Source organism: Phalangium opilio, unplaced genomic scaffold, assembly GCF_054372755.1.
Source record: "Phalangium opilio isolate 3A_F unplaced genomic scaffold, DU_Popi_V2 ptg000017l_1, whole genome shotgun sequence".
In the NCBI taxonomy this organism is placed as follows: domain Eukaryota; kingdom Metazoa; phylum Arthropoda; class Arachnida; order Opiliones; family Phalangiidae; genus Phalangium; species Phalangium opilio.
The window spans coordinates 11009260-11022626 of NW_028324151.1; the positions used below are offsets into that span (position 1 = coordinate 11009260).

General features: G+C 37.5%; 1 protein-coding gene and 2 non-coding genes across 3 annotated transcripts in view; 1 reads left to right on the forward strand and 2 right to left on the reverse strand.

The window, feature by feature from the left end:
* Positions 1-6126, forward strand: part of SMC3 (structural maintenance of chromosomes 3) — a 39721-nt gene extending 33595 nt beyond the window's left edge. Inside the window, exons 20-22 of the mRNA XM_089866986.1 lie at positions 3128-3361; positions 3439-3616; positions 5871-6126. Coding sequence (XP_089723112.1) covers positions 3128-3361; positions 3439-3616; positions 5871-6049 — 591 coding nt within the window. The 3' untranslated portion in view covers positions 6050-6126. The remainder of the gene's footprint in view (positions 1-3127; positions 3362-3438; positions 3617-5870) is intronic.
* A 5680-nt stretch (positions 6127-11806) lies between these two features.
* On the reverse strand, positions 11807-11879 carry TRNAV-CAC (transfer RNA valine (anticodon CAC)). Its single transcript has one exon. It is a non-coding gene; the product is annotated as a tRNA-Val (tRNA).
* A 65-nt stretch (positions 11880-11944) lies between these two features.
* Positions 11945-12017, reverse strand: TRNAV-CAC (transfer RNA valine (anticodon CAC)). The gene has a single exon. It is a non-coding gene; the product is annotated as a tRNA-Val (tRNA).
* Between the last annotated feature and the right edge of the window lie 1350 nt (positions 12018-13367).

The following is a 13367-nucleotide window of genomic DNA, read 5'->3' on the forward strand; positions in this document are numbered from 1 at the left end:
TAATTAGTCAGAAATAATTGTTAGTTGATGGGGTACCGCAAAGTGCAATCCTACCATGACCCCGAGGGGGAAACCACTTGTGAAATCAGGTGTACAAAATTTTTGAAATCACAATTGAAGTCCATAAATTGTTTTTGAAGTCTCTATAAATCGCAAAGTTTAGTTGAAATCTCGGAAATCTTAGGAAGTCCCTAGAGAATCCCTTGAAGTCATGCGAAGTCCTTGGAAATCGCTTGAAGTCAGTCGAAGTCTCTCGGAAGTCTCTTGAAGTCATACGAAATCGCTTTGAAATCCCTTTGAAATCTCTTGAAGTCTCTCTGAAGTCAAGAGAAGTCATACGAAGTCCCTTTGAAATCTCTTGAAGTCTCTCTGAAGTCAAGAGAAGTCATACGAAGTCCCTTTGAAATCTCTTGAAGTCTCTTGGAAATCTCTTGAAGTCTCTTGGAAATCTCTTGAAGTCTCTCGGAAATCTCTTGAAGTCTCTCGGAAATCTCTTGAAGTCTCTCGGAAATCTCTTGAAGTCTCTCGGAAATCTCTTGAAGTCTCTCGGAAATCTCTTGAAGTCTCTCGGAAATCTCTTGAAGTCTCTTAGAAGTCATACGAAGTCCGTTGGAAATCTCTTGAAGTCAAATGAAGTGGTAGAAAAATCCCTTGAAGTCTATTGAAATTCCGTCTTTCATAAGTGGAAATTTCCTTTTCTTCAAATTTTATCTTCAATAGTCTTGATCAGGGCCGGAAATAAGCACAGGACACTGGAATTTTAAAATGTGCCATAGTTTTGTTAAAAACTAAGGGGGTCACTGGACAGTTTGACCAATAAAATTTTGGAAGTTTTGATAGCTTGACTATGGAGATGTGATACTATTTCTGCACACTACAGTGGACAATGTCCTATAAATTTTCCAGTCAAACAGGGGGGCTGGTCTCTATCCCTCAATTTTCGGCCGTTTTCGGAGGTGCAATGCTACCAGACTCTTGTGCCAGACACTCTTCCCCAGAAATGTTTCCTTTTTGGACTTATTGTCGGCTGCTAATCATTCCGTTTTCAAGGAATATTCGTAAAAACGATATATTTTTGTTTGTGGCGAAGTTTAATTGGCTTAATTTAAACTACTATTTAACTAAATTGGGAACCTTCGAAATACAGCATACAAGCAGCCAATTTAAAAATTGTGTCTTCTAGTTCTCTGAACTATGAATTCGAGTATGAATCAGACGATAATCAGTTTCAAAAACCTGAGGGGTCGGAGGTTTTGGAAACAGTGTACGGGATTTCGAAATCCAATTTGATTTCTTCGGATTTCGTTTGATTTCGTCGGAATTCAATTGATTTCGTCGGATTTTGTTTGATTTCAAAATTCGATAAAATCCAACGGATTTTGCAATTTTTCCCGTGATTTCCTCGGATTTTTTCCATGATTTCGGCAGATTTTGGGATATTTCAATTGATTTCGTTGGATTTTGTGATTTCATTTGAGTTTGGATTTCGTGAATTTTGTAATGGATTTCGCGATTTCGTTACTGATTTTGTGATTTCTTTGTTGACTTTGTGGTATCTTTACTGATTTTGTAATTTCTCTACTGATTTTGTGATTTCTCTACTGATTTTGTGATTTCTTTACTGTTTGGTTATTTCTTTATTGATTTCGGATTTTTTATGAGATTTATTAAGTTGGATTTCGCGGGTAGCGTACGGGATTTCATGAATGACCGACCCCTTGCAAAAACTACTGCCCAAGCGCTCACTGGCGTGATTGAGTTAGCTATGCCACGACAAAAACTTCTTTCCGTAAATAGCGGCCGATCACGTGATCATATTTTCCCGCGTGAAACGTCGCAGAATTCTTGAGACATAAGCGACGATCAAATGGATCAGTATACTATCCGGGCTTGTATCTGCGCCATATAATCAAGAAGGAATTTACTATAAGAAGGCCTAAAAAGGCGTCCGGTGCGCGCGTGATAGTCGACAATCCCCCCTCATGGGTGGGGGGAGGCTGGAAAAGAAGGCGGGACTTAATATTTTATCTTACTCTATGTTTCCACCATCTATCTCTTTTACCTTCTCGTTAAGCCTTGGTTTGGTTTTTGGAACTCACGAAATCATAAGTATAGTACACTTGATTCGATTTTGAAACAATTATAGAACGAACGATTTTCACGTAGAGACAAGTATTCAAACTCCATTAAGTTAGGTTCAAAACCTTTAACTAACTTGTTAATGGCAATTAAAAACCATTCCCTAACCGTTTCAGCACCGCTGGCAGCCTCCATTTTCTGCTTACTTTGCTAGACGTTTTCTTTCTCTATTCGGAATACGTCAATCGCGTCTGTATGACCTATCCCCGCGGGATCCAATAGGAAAGCGCAGAGCAATGAGGGACATGAAAGGGGTGGGGCTTACTTGTCCACTAACACCGGCGTAAGAGTAGAAGCGTAAAATCTAGTGACTTAGGCATTCTTATAGTAAATTAATTCTTGATATAATTCTGCATAGATAATTGCTTTCGGTTGCTCTGCACCTTAGTACTTAATAGCGAAGTACATAGATATTTTTTAATTATTACAATTTAATGAAGTCTTGAGAAAAAAATAGAAATCGGCTTTAGTCTATAAATTCTATTGAAGTCACTTGAAGTCTTTAAATTATGTTGAAGTCACTAGAAGTCTTTAAATTATGTTGAAGTCACTAGAAGTCTTTACAAATTCTATTGAAGTCACTTGAAGTCTATAAAATGTAATGAAGTCACTTGAAGTCTCTAAATTATATTGAAGTCACTTGAAGTCTTCATAAATTGTATTGAAGTCACTTGAAGTCTTTATAAATTGTATTGAAGTCACTTGAAGTCTTTATAAATTATATTGAAGTCCCTTGAAGTCTTTATAAATTTTATTGAAGTCATCTGAAATCAAATACAGTTAGTGAAGTCTTTGAAGTCGAATGAAGTCTTTGATAGTTCAATTGAAGTCATTTGAAATCTGAAATCAGGTGTACAAAATTTTCTTAGTGGTTTCCCCCTCGCATGACCCTCACCAATACTCCACAACTAGATCCTCCTGCGTACGAAAAATTTTTGTGCCATAGGGAGTTGTTAATTTTATTTTTACTTTTATTAAATCATGTAAGTCAATTATGGACCTGATGAATGCTCTGGAACATAGAAAATACGAAGCCATTCAACTTACTTTTAAGCAAGTTTCAAAGTATTTCAGCGAAGTATTCACCAAGTTGGTTCCTCAAGGACACGCTTCCTTAGTCATGAGATCTGACAAGGAAGATCAAACTGTCGAGTCGATGGAAGAAAGCCCTACAACGTCCGATTCACCTGTCATGGAGAAATTTGAAGGAGTGGGAATCAGAGTAAGAAATGATAAGCGAAATAAGAAAACCCGGCCGTTTCTATCGAGTTGACTATTACGAATGTACTTAACCTATAGGTTTCATTTTCCGGACGCCAAGCTGAAATGAAAGAAATGCAACAACTTTCTGGTGGTCAAAAATCTCTCGTAGCTTTGGCTCTTATTTTTGCCATTCAGAAATGCGACCCAGCACCCTTTTACCTATTTGATGAGATAGATCAAGCCTTGGATGCGCAACATAGGAAGGCAGTTGCTGGTAAGCGTCAAGGGCTAATCGCGAACATGTTATAATGGCTACGTTCAGTAACTGGGAATCGGAAAAAGCCGTTACCGCTACCGATGTGTTATTATCCGAGCGCGACGTCAGAGTGACGTCAGACGTCACTGAACGTTTTTTTTTTCTCTGTTGCGTTTGATGATAGTTATTAAATGAACTATCTAAGGATGATGAAACGGAATGAACCAACGTAATTCCAGTTGATTCAAAAAGATCTAAAAAAGAAAAATATGTTATTGTTTCGCTTGTGGCTTTGGACTGGATTGTTCGCCATGGCAAACTTCAAATAATGACGTCATAAATCCGATTCGCATCGAAAAAACCTGCTCTTCCAGCCGCTACGATCGGTGTCCCATCGATGCGTAGCGTGACGTAGAAACCTGAAGTGCGAAAAACCGTACAGTAAAAAAATCGGTCTCCTATGCGCGCAGCGCTGCGTACGCTAGCAGTTACTGAACGTAGCCAATATATCTAACCACACGTATATATAGTGTAGTAGCACATACGTATAAATCGTATTGGAAAAACCTTTAGCATGAGTTTCAGAACAGGGTTGCCACAGTGCCTTGAAAACCTGGAAAAGTCAGGGAATTTGAAAATGGGTGTAAAAAGTCAGGGAATTAGGAAATGGTGGTAAAAGTCAGGGAATTTCCGTTGCATACTGACTTGAAAATGTGTTGTCACGGGCTCACAGCCCACCAGCTCAAATTCGGGACAATGATAGGATTAACTGTTTTTGAAAGTTCCTAATAAAGTTTTATTAACTACTAAATAGTAGTTTCAATTAAAAACTTTGGTAGTATTAACATAATTGCAAGTACAAAGCTGATGATAAATAAGGAATTTTTAAAGGCTGAATTCTTACTTTTCTGTTACTGTAAGTTTGAAAATTGGACATTGAAATTGGCGATGGTCTGGGAAATCCTGGAAGAGTCGGGGAATTTTGAAATAAAAAACCAGTGGCAACCCTGCAGAAAGTCAATTAACAAAAATGATGTTTAATGCAAAGTCCTGCACGGGCCGGGCTTTCCACTTTTGAAAATTGTATCGGGCGGGCCGGGTCGGCCTTTTAAAATATTGGAAATCAACGGGCCGGGCCGGGCCGGGCCGGGCTTTTGTTAATTTTTCAAAATTCGGGCCGGGCTGAACTTGATTCTCATTTAATCCAAAATTCAAATGAAAGATAATTTAAATGAGTTTAAGCTTCTAAGAAAAAATGTGACGAACAATTATCAAAAGAAATGAATAATACACGACGTTAAAGCAAATATGAATTCAATTCATTGATTTTATGTAAAAAAATATAAAAATTACAACTGCACTACGTGTAACGGGCCGGGCCTGTTCAATTCATGCAATGTGTCGGGCCGGGCCGAGAAACCAACTATATACTCGGACTTGGGCCGGGTTTCGGACTTATTCAAAATGCTAATCCCGGGCTGGGCTTGGGTCGGGCCTGAAAAACTCGGCCCGTGCAGGTCTCTGATTTAATGAAGCAAACTTAAAATTACCCTGGTATCATACAATCTGTTGGTCATTAATGTTGATATGATATAAATGGAGTATGAAAGTGATTTTATTCGCTTAATAGAATAGTTTGATTTTTAAACGATTTTCCAAGATGCTGATTTAAAAAGATGACCAATGGAGTAAAAATTGTCGCCAGCATTTCAGACAATTTTAGGCTGTCAAAGTGGATTATAAATGTTGTGAACTTCTAGTTTTTAGATCCTATTTTATTATTCTAAAGTGAATAATAGCAATTTATCAATTTAAAATTTCTATGAAGTGTCGCGTGGTTTACATCAGAGCATGCTTGTTAATTAGGTGTCATTTTTTCACTAACCCCAAACATTATTGATATAAAAGGTGGAATTCATAAACGTCGAACGTAGTACAGGCGAAGGTAGGGCGGCGTGCCCAAAGGGGGGACGTTTTCGCACGACGCCCTGCCTTCGCCTGTACTAAATTGCGTTGCGTCCGACGTTTATGAATTCCACCTCTAGTCAAAATGGCGTCTTGACGTCACACCCTTTATCTCTTACCTCAGTTCAGGTAAACCGGGAAGAACTAATTCTTCTCATTGAGGGTACTTAAGTCTTTACGTCACGTCCCGTAGCTCACAATGTATTCTTAAAAAACTTTGGAGTAATTGGCGAGTTATAAGCCTTCCCTCGCTCATCAGTTGCTTAAAAAAATCAATGTTTTAATCGAGAATCTGTTTTCATTTTAGATATGATCCACGAATTAGCGCAAGACGCTCAGTTTATAACCACTACTTTTAGACCCGAACTTTTGGAGCATGCTGATAAGTTTTACGGCGTCAAATTTCGCAATAAAGTCAGTCACATTGAAGCCGTTACTCAGGAAGAAGCCCGAGATTTTGTTGAGGATGATGCCACTCATTCTTAAAGTTTTACTTTCCTTTTATATCTTAAAAACGAGTTGTGTTTTTTAAAATTAAATGATAAATAAAAGTCTTAAAAAAATGTGTGTGATAATACTTGCAAGTTTTCGTAGCAATTCTTTCGCAAATGTTGGGTTCAAACCCAGATTTATTTCTATTTGGTCTTCCTGCTTAGTTGCAATCCGAAATAGAGTTTAACATTACGATTTCATTATTTTTTTGAGAGTTGTTGAAAAACGCCTAATGATAACAATTGTTAGAACTACGCAATTAAAACCATGCGAGGGTGGTGTTGTTATATATCTTTTCAAAAAGAAATAATTAAATATAACAAAAAAAAAGACCAAATGTGATCCACAAAATGGCCATTGGTATCGTAGTATTACACTTGTTACCATTCAGATTGGCTCTAAGCGCATATAAACCCGCCACGAGGAAAAAGGATCATTTGTATGATCTGGGCGCTGGTGATTATCATGAGAACACACTTTCGCCGCTTTCAATGAAAAATAGGTGTACATGAAAGAGTGCACCGAATAGTTAATTGCAACAATCCAACGTCTTAAAGCGGGAATTTCAGGTGCAGCGTACCAAAAAATTACCATCGTTAGAACGTGATGGCCCACGTGCAAAAATGTCAATTGCTGTTTCTTCATGACCACAAAGACAGTGTCCAAAAATCGAACGCCTTCTTAATTGCAAATTCAAATACCCAAAACATAGATACGGGATTTCACCTGTTGTCACAAACTGACCACTCAATACCAAAGTTCTTTATGATGTAAGTCATCTCTGGTACCCCTCGAAGCATGCTGCAGGTACTAAAGACAGCCACGGACATGTTCCATATCAAAAGTATTTTGCGAACGTTAAAGCAAAGCGCGGGTCCAGTGGATCCCCTACAAGGCGACTTTCCTCCTGTACTCCCGTTTTGGCTTGGCAAAGGCTAGTGGGCGGGATTTATATGGGCACTTATAAATCCCGCCCACAAATGCCTTCTGCCTTCGCCAAGCCAAAACTGGAGTTCTTAAGGAAAGTCAACTTGTAGGGGATCCACTGGACCCGCGCTTTGCATTAAAGGGTTTTCGGGCTTTCATCAGTTTCATGTACTCTTATAAAGAGAAGATTAAAAGCAGGTAGGCGCCGGCGATGTACAGACTCAGATACCAGTTATTTTCGAACCATAATCTCGTGAATTCAGTGTCGAATCCCGACTCAAAATCTTGCACGAAAGAGTAATGCGGATATCCTCTGTAATTAGATATCGATAAATTCGGATTTGAAGACATTATGAACCTAAACTTTCTGGAAACGACAGAGATCTTTGAAAGCGACTTGTTAAATGATCTAAAATTTTGTAGAATAGCCTGTGGGTTGATGACGTGTGAACCATTTATATTTTGAATGATCAAACAATGTCATTTTGTCATTTATATTTCGTAACCATTCTTTGGTATACGGACTAAATACCCCCAAGACAAAAGACCCCCCCGGTCATAATCCCCCCATTTTTAAAAACGTAAAAAATCCCCCTCTCTCAAGACAAAATCCCCCGGTCATTTTCCCCCCATCCAAGTTAAGAGTACAAAATCCCCCCACTATCAAGACAAAATCCCCCCACTCTGTAGACAAAATCCCCCTACTCTCTAGTCAAAATCCCCCTACGCTCTAGATAAAATTCCCCGGTCATAATCCCCGGTTAGGTTATGTTAGGTTAGGTTAGGTTTGGTTTTGGTTTGGGTTTGGGTTGGGGTTTGGGTTGGGGTTTGAGTTGGGGTTTGAGTTGGGTTCGGTTCGGTTCGTAATATTTTGGAACTATTGTAACAATGGTACGCCTTTTCCAAAAATATTATTTTTTACATTTATTTTCTTCCGAAGTAGCATTGCTTTTTAAAATATTGATATTCCCCTCCCTTTAGAGACTGGCCTATAGTTATAGGCTTATTATTTTTTACATTTATTTTTTTCCGAAGTAGCATTACTTTTTTAAATATTGATATTTATCTCCCTAAATAAAGAGACTGGCCTATGCCTATAGGTTTAATATTTTTTAAGATTTCTATAAAAGGCAATGCATATTTTAGTACTTTCTCATTAAACCATGGAAATTATAGCGACCAATAAAGGCGGGAAAAAATCCTTAAAGACGGATTTTCGTATGTTAAACAGAAAATTCTTAGTTGTGAGTTTATAAAATGGGAATGTACCAGTAGGAAAGTGGGCTGTCGTGGTAGTTTAACGACCGATAGTGAAATTAAATCAATTGTTAGCTCGACATATCATTGCCATGAAGCAAATATAAACGGTTGCGCGGTTTTGAAATATCGACACGCTTTGAAAATGAATTGCGCTGATTCATCACAGTCAACATTGATGGTGTACGCTTCAGCTGTGTCTAAAGTACCAGAAACATTAAAGCCTTTTCTGCCATCAGAGGAGACAACGAAAAAAACCATCCGGCGAACCAGAACATCAAAATACCCTGCAATTCCAAAAAATATTTCTGAACTGAAAATTGAAGGTGATTGGAGGACCTACAAAGGGCATCCCGAAGCAGATCCGAAGCCCTTTCTCGTTTATGACAACGAGTCTAAGAACGGAAGTGCTAGGATTCTCATATTTGCTGTTTCGGAATGCTTGGAGATACTGAGTCAGAGTTCACAGTGGATTATGGATGGCAACTTCAAAAAAGCTCCTAAAGGATTCACGCAGGTCTACGTTGTTCACGTGCAACTAAATAATGGGTGTTCCATCGCAGTTGTGTATGGAGTCCTTGAGGAAAAGTCGTTGAAAACGTATGTGGAATTTTTTACTGCTCTTAAAAACTTGTGCAAGGAACGTTCACTTGAACTGGTACCTAAAATGGTTGTAATCGATTTTGAACGCTCGGTATTTTGTGCCATAAAAGAAGTATTTGGTTTGCAGGTGGAAGTTAAATATTGTTTTTTCCATCTATTACAAAGTATATTGAGAAAGGTTCGCGAATTAGGGTTAATTGTAAGATATAGGGAAGATAAAATTTTAAACGATTTGTTAGCCTTTTCGGCGCTTTAGCATTTTGCCCCTTGATGATGTTTCTGAAGGATTGCAATATATTTATGATATTGCTGATGATGACGGGGCAGAATTGTTAAGTTACTTTGTTTCAGTTTACGTTAGAGGGCCTTATAAAAAAAAGATTACATCGTGTGGTTTAAAGTTGAAACGTTCTCGCCCTCTATTTAATCCAGAAACGTGGAATGTTCATGAAATAACGTTACAAGATGGTAATAGAACCAATAATATAATAACAAAAGTAACATAATAACCATAAGTATGACAACTAGCCAAAACTAACTATAAACCTATTTTCGGACCTTTTACGTGATCATAAGTTCGCGTCCAGCACAGAGACCCCTAGCGGTGGAAAATGAAGCGACTTCCGCCTCATATTGAAAATCCGGTTCAGAGTTTTAAAGAGACGCCATTGAAATTTGAGTAGACGGTCCTAAGCCTTGGTTATATAGTTGATTTGTATTGACTTTTTACCGATTTTAGCGCGACCACATTACGAAGTTGAAAATTGCACTGGGTAGGTTTAGTTACCGAATATTTAGACTTCAAAAGGCTTATCATTTTTGGTGCTGAAATATCCGACTTTCAAAGTGAAACATACAAACACCGCGACCCCGCGAGCTTGTACAATAAATAGCAGACGAGCTATTTCCGACACAAATACGTTCAAGGAGAAGGTTTATTGTGATTGGCTAATATTGAAGAACTACGTCATTCGCCAAAGACCAGCATGAAGTACTCGACGGGGTTGAAAGTCCTGGCCTGATGTAAGTGAGAGTGTCAGTGTTGATTATAGGTTTCATTTTGAAATTTGCATTATTACAACAGGAAGAGTCATACTTATGTCTATTATGTTACTTATGATAATAATAACCTATTGCGGATAATACTTGAAATACCCGCCGGAGTTTAGGTCTTAGTTTTCTTCATGAAATCACTAAACCAGGGATTATTCTATATACAGATGTAGTATAGCTTAAGTAATATATAAACAGCCATTTCAAATAACAATATTAAAAAAAATCTTTGGAATATCAAAATGAAACAGAGCTTTAAAGCTACAAAAGTACTAAATGCATCATAATTACGAAAAATACTTCCACATATTCACTTTATATTATGGAAAAAGGGAATATTAAGGTTCTGGATGATTTCTTAACACATCAACACAAGGCTAACTGCTAACGCGACGCACAAGTGTAACAATGGACGGACACACACAGACAAAAACATAGACTGCTTTTTAACTCTTTCCGTATTAATTTTGAGTTGAGAAACAAGATTATCTTAAATATTAAAATAAATATAATTAATATTAAATATTTTCTTCGATAGTTGTTCGCCTTATTGAGCGTTACATCGTTTTGATAAAGAACAATTAAACATTCTTGAGAGACTTGACTAATATTGGCATTTGAAATGAAGCATACGCCGATTGCTTCACCTTACTCAAATAGGTAGGGTGTCGAACTACAGTTAAAAGCAAGAACAACCGCAATTGCGAAAACCTTTGGTGGACAACCCACCTTAGGGAGGCTAGACGTTTCTCGTAACCCTAGCTGATCGCCGCGAATGTCTTAAACCAAACGATGACGATGGAGTTAGAAGTCAATCAGACACATTGGTGTCTATGTGGAATAAACGGAAGACCAGTAGATGGTGGTGTTTAGAAGCCAGTATGTACAGACTGGTGTCCAAGTGGGATGGACAAAGACTAGAAGATGGTGGTGATTGGAAGCCAGTATGTACAGACTGGTGTCCAAGTGGAATGGACGAAGATCAGAAGATCAGAAGATGGTGATGATTTGAAGCCAGTATGTACAGAGTAGGGGCGCCGATCACTATTACATTTTCCGAAAACATTTTATCATGAAATTAATTGTTCTTGAAAAAGCGTAGATATGTAATTTTTTCAATTAATTTAGAGGGACTAGATCGATTAACAGTAAAATCAGTTGATTGAATTAAATATTGATTAAGGATTGAGTGGATAAAAATAACTCGAAAAAAATTTCAATATCTGAAACTTCAGTCAATTGATAAATCTCACACATATCGTTTGTTTTTTCGGCCTTGGTCCAAACCAAGACGTTTTTATATAATATCTGTTACTTCAGTCTTAATGTAATTAAATTTTGAATAATTATGTTTGCTTTACCGTCATACATTTGCACTCTAAAATATAATTGTGCATTCAAACACCATATATGCTGTTTTTTCCAGTGCCAAAAAAGACATCATTTAGGGTGTACTTTAACCCCATTTCTATGATCAATTCACGCCATTTACTAATATTATTTGGAAGTATTAAGGAAATATTAGGCATTTAAGCACCATTTACAGTGGCTTTTAACATCTTTTTTTGACAATCTGTTGAACTTCTAATATTACTTAGTTTAATGGTTATAAAAGTAGGGAAAAAGTATGCTACCTATGTCACATTTTTAAACCAAGTGAAGTGAAATAATTGTTAAATATTTATTATAACCACTACACCACAGACACGTGGTAAGTCTAAGTTTTCCAAGAGATCTAACTAATTATTATGACCAATCACCATGGTTAAAACAAGTATCTACCTGGGCTCGAACCTGGGACTTTTCGTGTGTGAAGCGGACGTGATAACCACCACACCATAGATACGTGGTAATACTGAGTTTTACAAGAGGTTTAGGTAATTCAAGCGCCCAATCACGATGGTCAAAACATGTATCTACCAGGGCATGAACCTGGGATCTTCCGCGTGTGAAGCGGACGTGATAACCACTGCACCATAGATACGTGGTAGCACTGAGTTTTCCAAGAGATATAGCTAATTCTTATGTCCAGTCACGATGGTCAATACATGTATCTACCAGGGCTCGAACCTGGGACCTTCCGCGTGTGAAGCGGACGTGATAACCACCACACTACAGATACGTAATAACACTGAGTTTTCCAAGAGATCTAGCTAATTATTATGTCCAATCACGATGGTCAAAGCCGTACTTCTGTAACTAACCAAAATTAACATACTTAGACTTAATTGTTTTGATCAAACTGGCTGATAGCACACCCTTAATACTTAGTTGTTAATTTAAGATAATTCCGAAAAGTATCTTCGCTGTAGTTTTTAAGTTATCGGTGGGGAAAAATCACGAAAAACCCATGTTAATCTCCATAGGAAATTAGCAAAAGCGGGTGAATATTACTTTAACGTTACAAACAGGGGCGCCGATCATGTGGGGGCAGTGGGGCCCGAGCCCCCACGGGTAAAAAGCAGAGGGTGCTCAGCCCTCTCTGGGAAGCCTCGTTTAATTTGGGTGACACTGTGAGTTGACCGAGACTGGTCCCCCAGGCTCCCTTTTTTGACAGTATAAGGAAAATAATAATGACCTTTTCTTGTTGAAATAATCGAGTTATTTTTGTCTATTTTACTATATACGATTCCTAATAAACATTTTCTACTTATTATGGAAGTAGCAAGATTATATTCAGAACGTAGGTGATCAATGTTTTCAGGCAACTCAAATCAATGCGTTCAAATTTAAATTCAACGCGACAAAAATTTTCGGTCGTGTTAAAATTTTAAACCAATCAAATCCACGGATATTTCCGCTAAAAATATTTCAGCGAATCATGTATCGAAAATCTGGAGGGCGTGTCTTTAAATATTAACGCGACAAAATAATAATATAAAAATTATACAAAAACGAGTTTTGCTTCGCAGTCCTTAAAAAACTGCATTTATACACAATCCGCGGCACTTTTTCAAACCCACAAAGGGCCAGAAATTAGAAATTATTTTATGTATTGCAATTTGAAATTAAGTTTAATCGATATGAGAAATTTGGTTTTAATTGCGTAGTTCAAACATTTGTTATGATTAGAAATTTTACAACAAAAACGGGTATAAATGCGGCGTTTCGAGATAAAGGGAGCTTAGATTTTCACGTATGAAATTATATAGAATCTGTCCCCCTAAAAACTTATCCCTCTCAAATAATTAAAGCGAAAAAATAGAAAATGAGCTTTTAACATTTTAGTTTTTCAGGGTGGAAGAGATAAGAACACTTATTTCGAGTAAAATGTCGCTTTACTACTCCTAAAATGAGGTCCCTCATTCTGATTTGTGGTTTTAAAAGCAGTGTCGTATTTCAGACATTTATCATACATTCAGAAAAGGTGTTCATATGTGTGTTGTTACATCTTGTATAAGTTTTAAACTTCAATTCGAACTCGAGTCATAATAGTCCTTGATTTAGCTCTTTGTTCCGAAACGCCGCATTT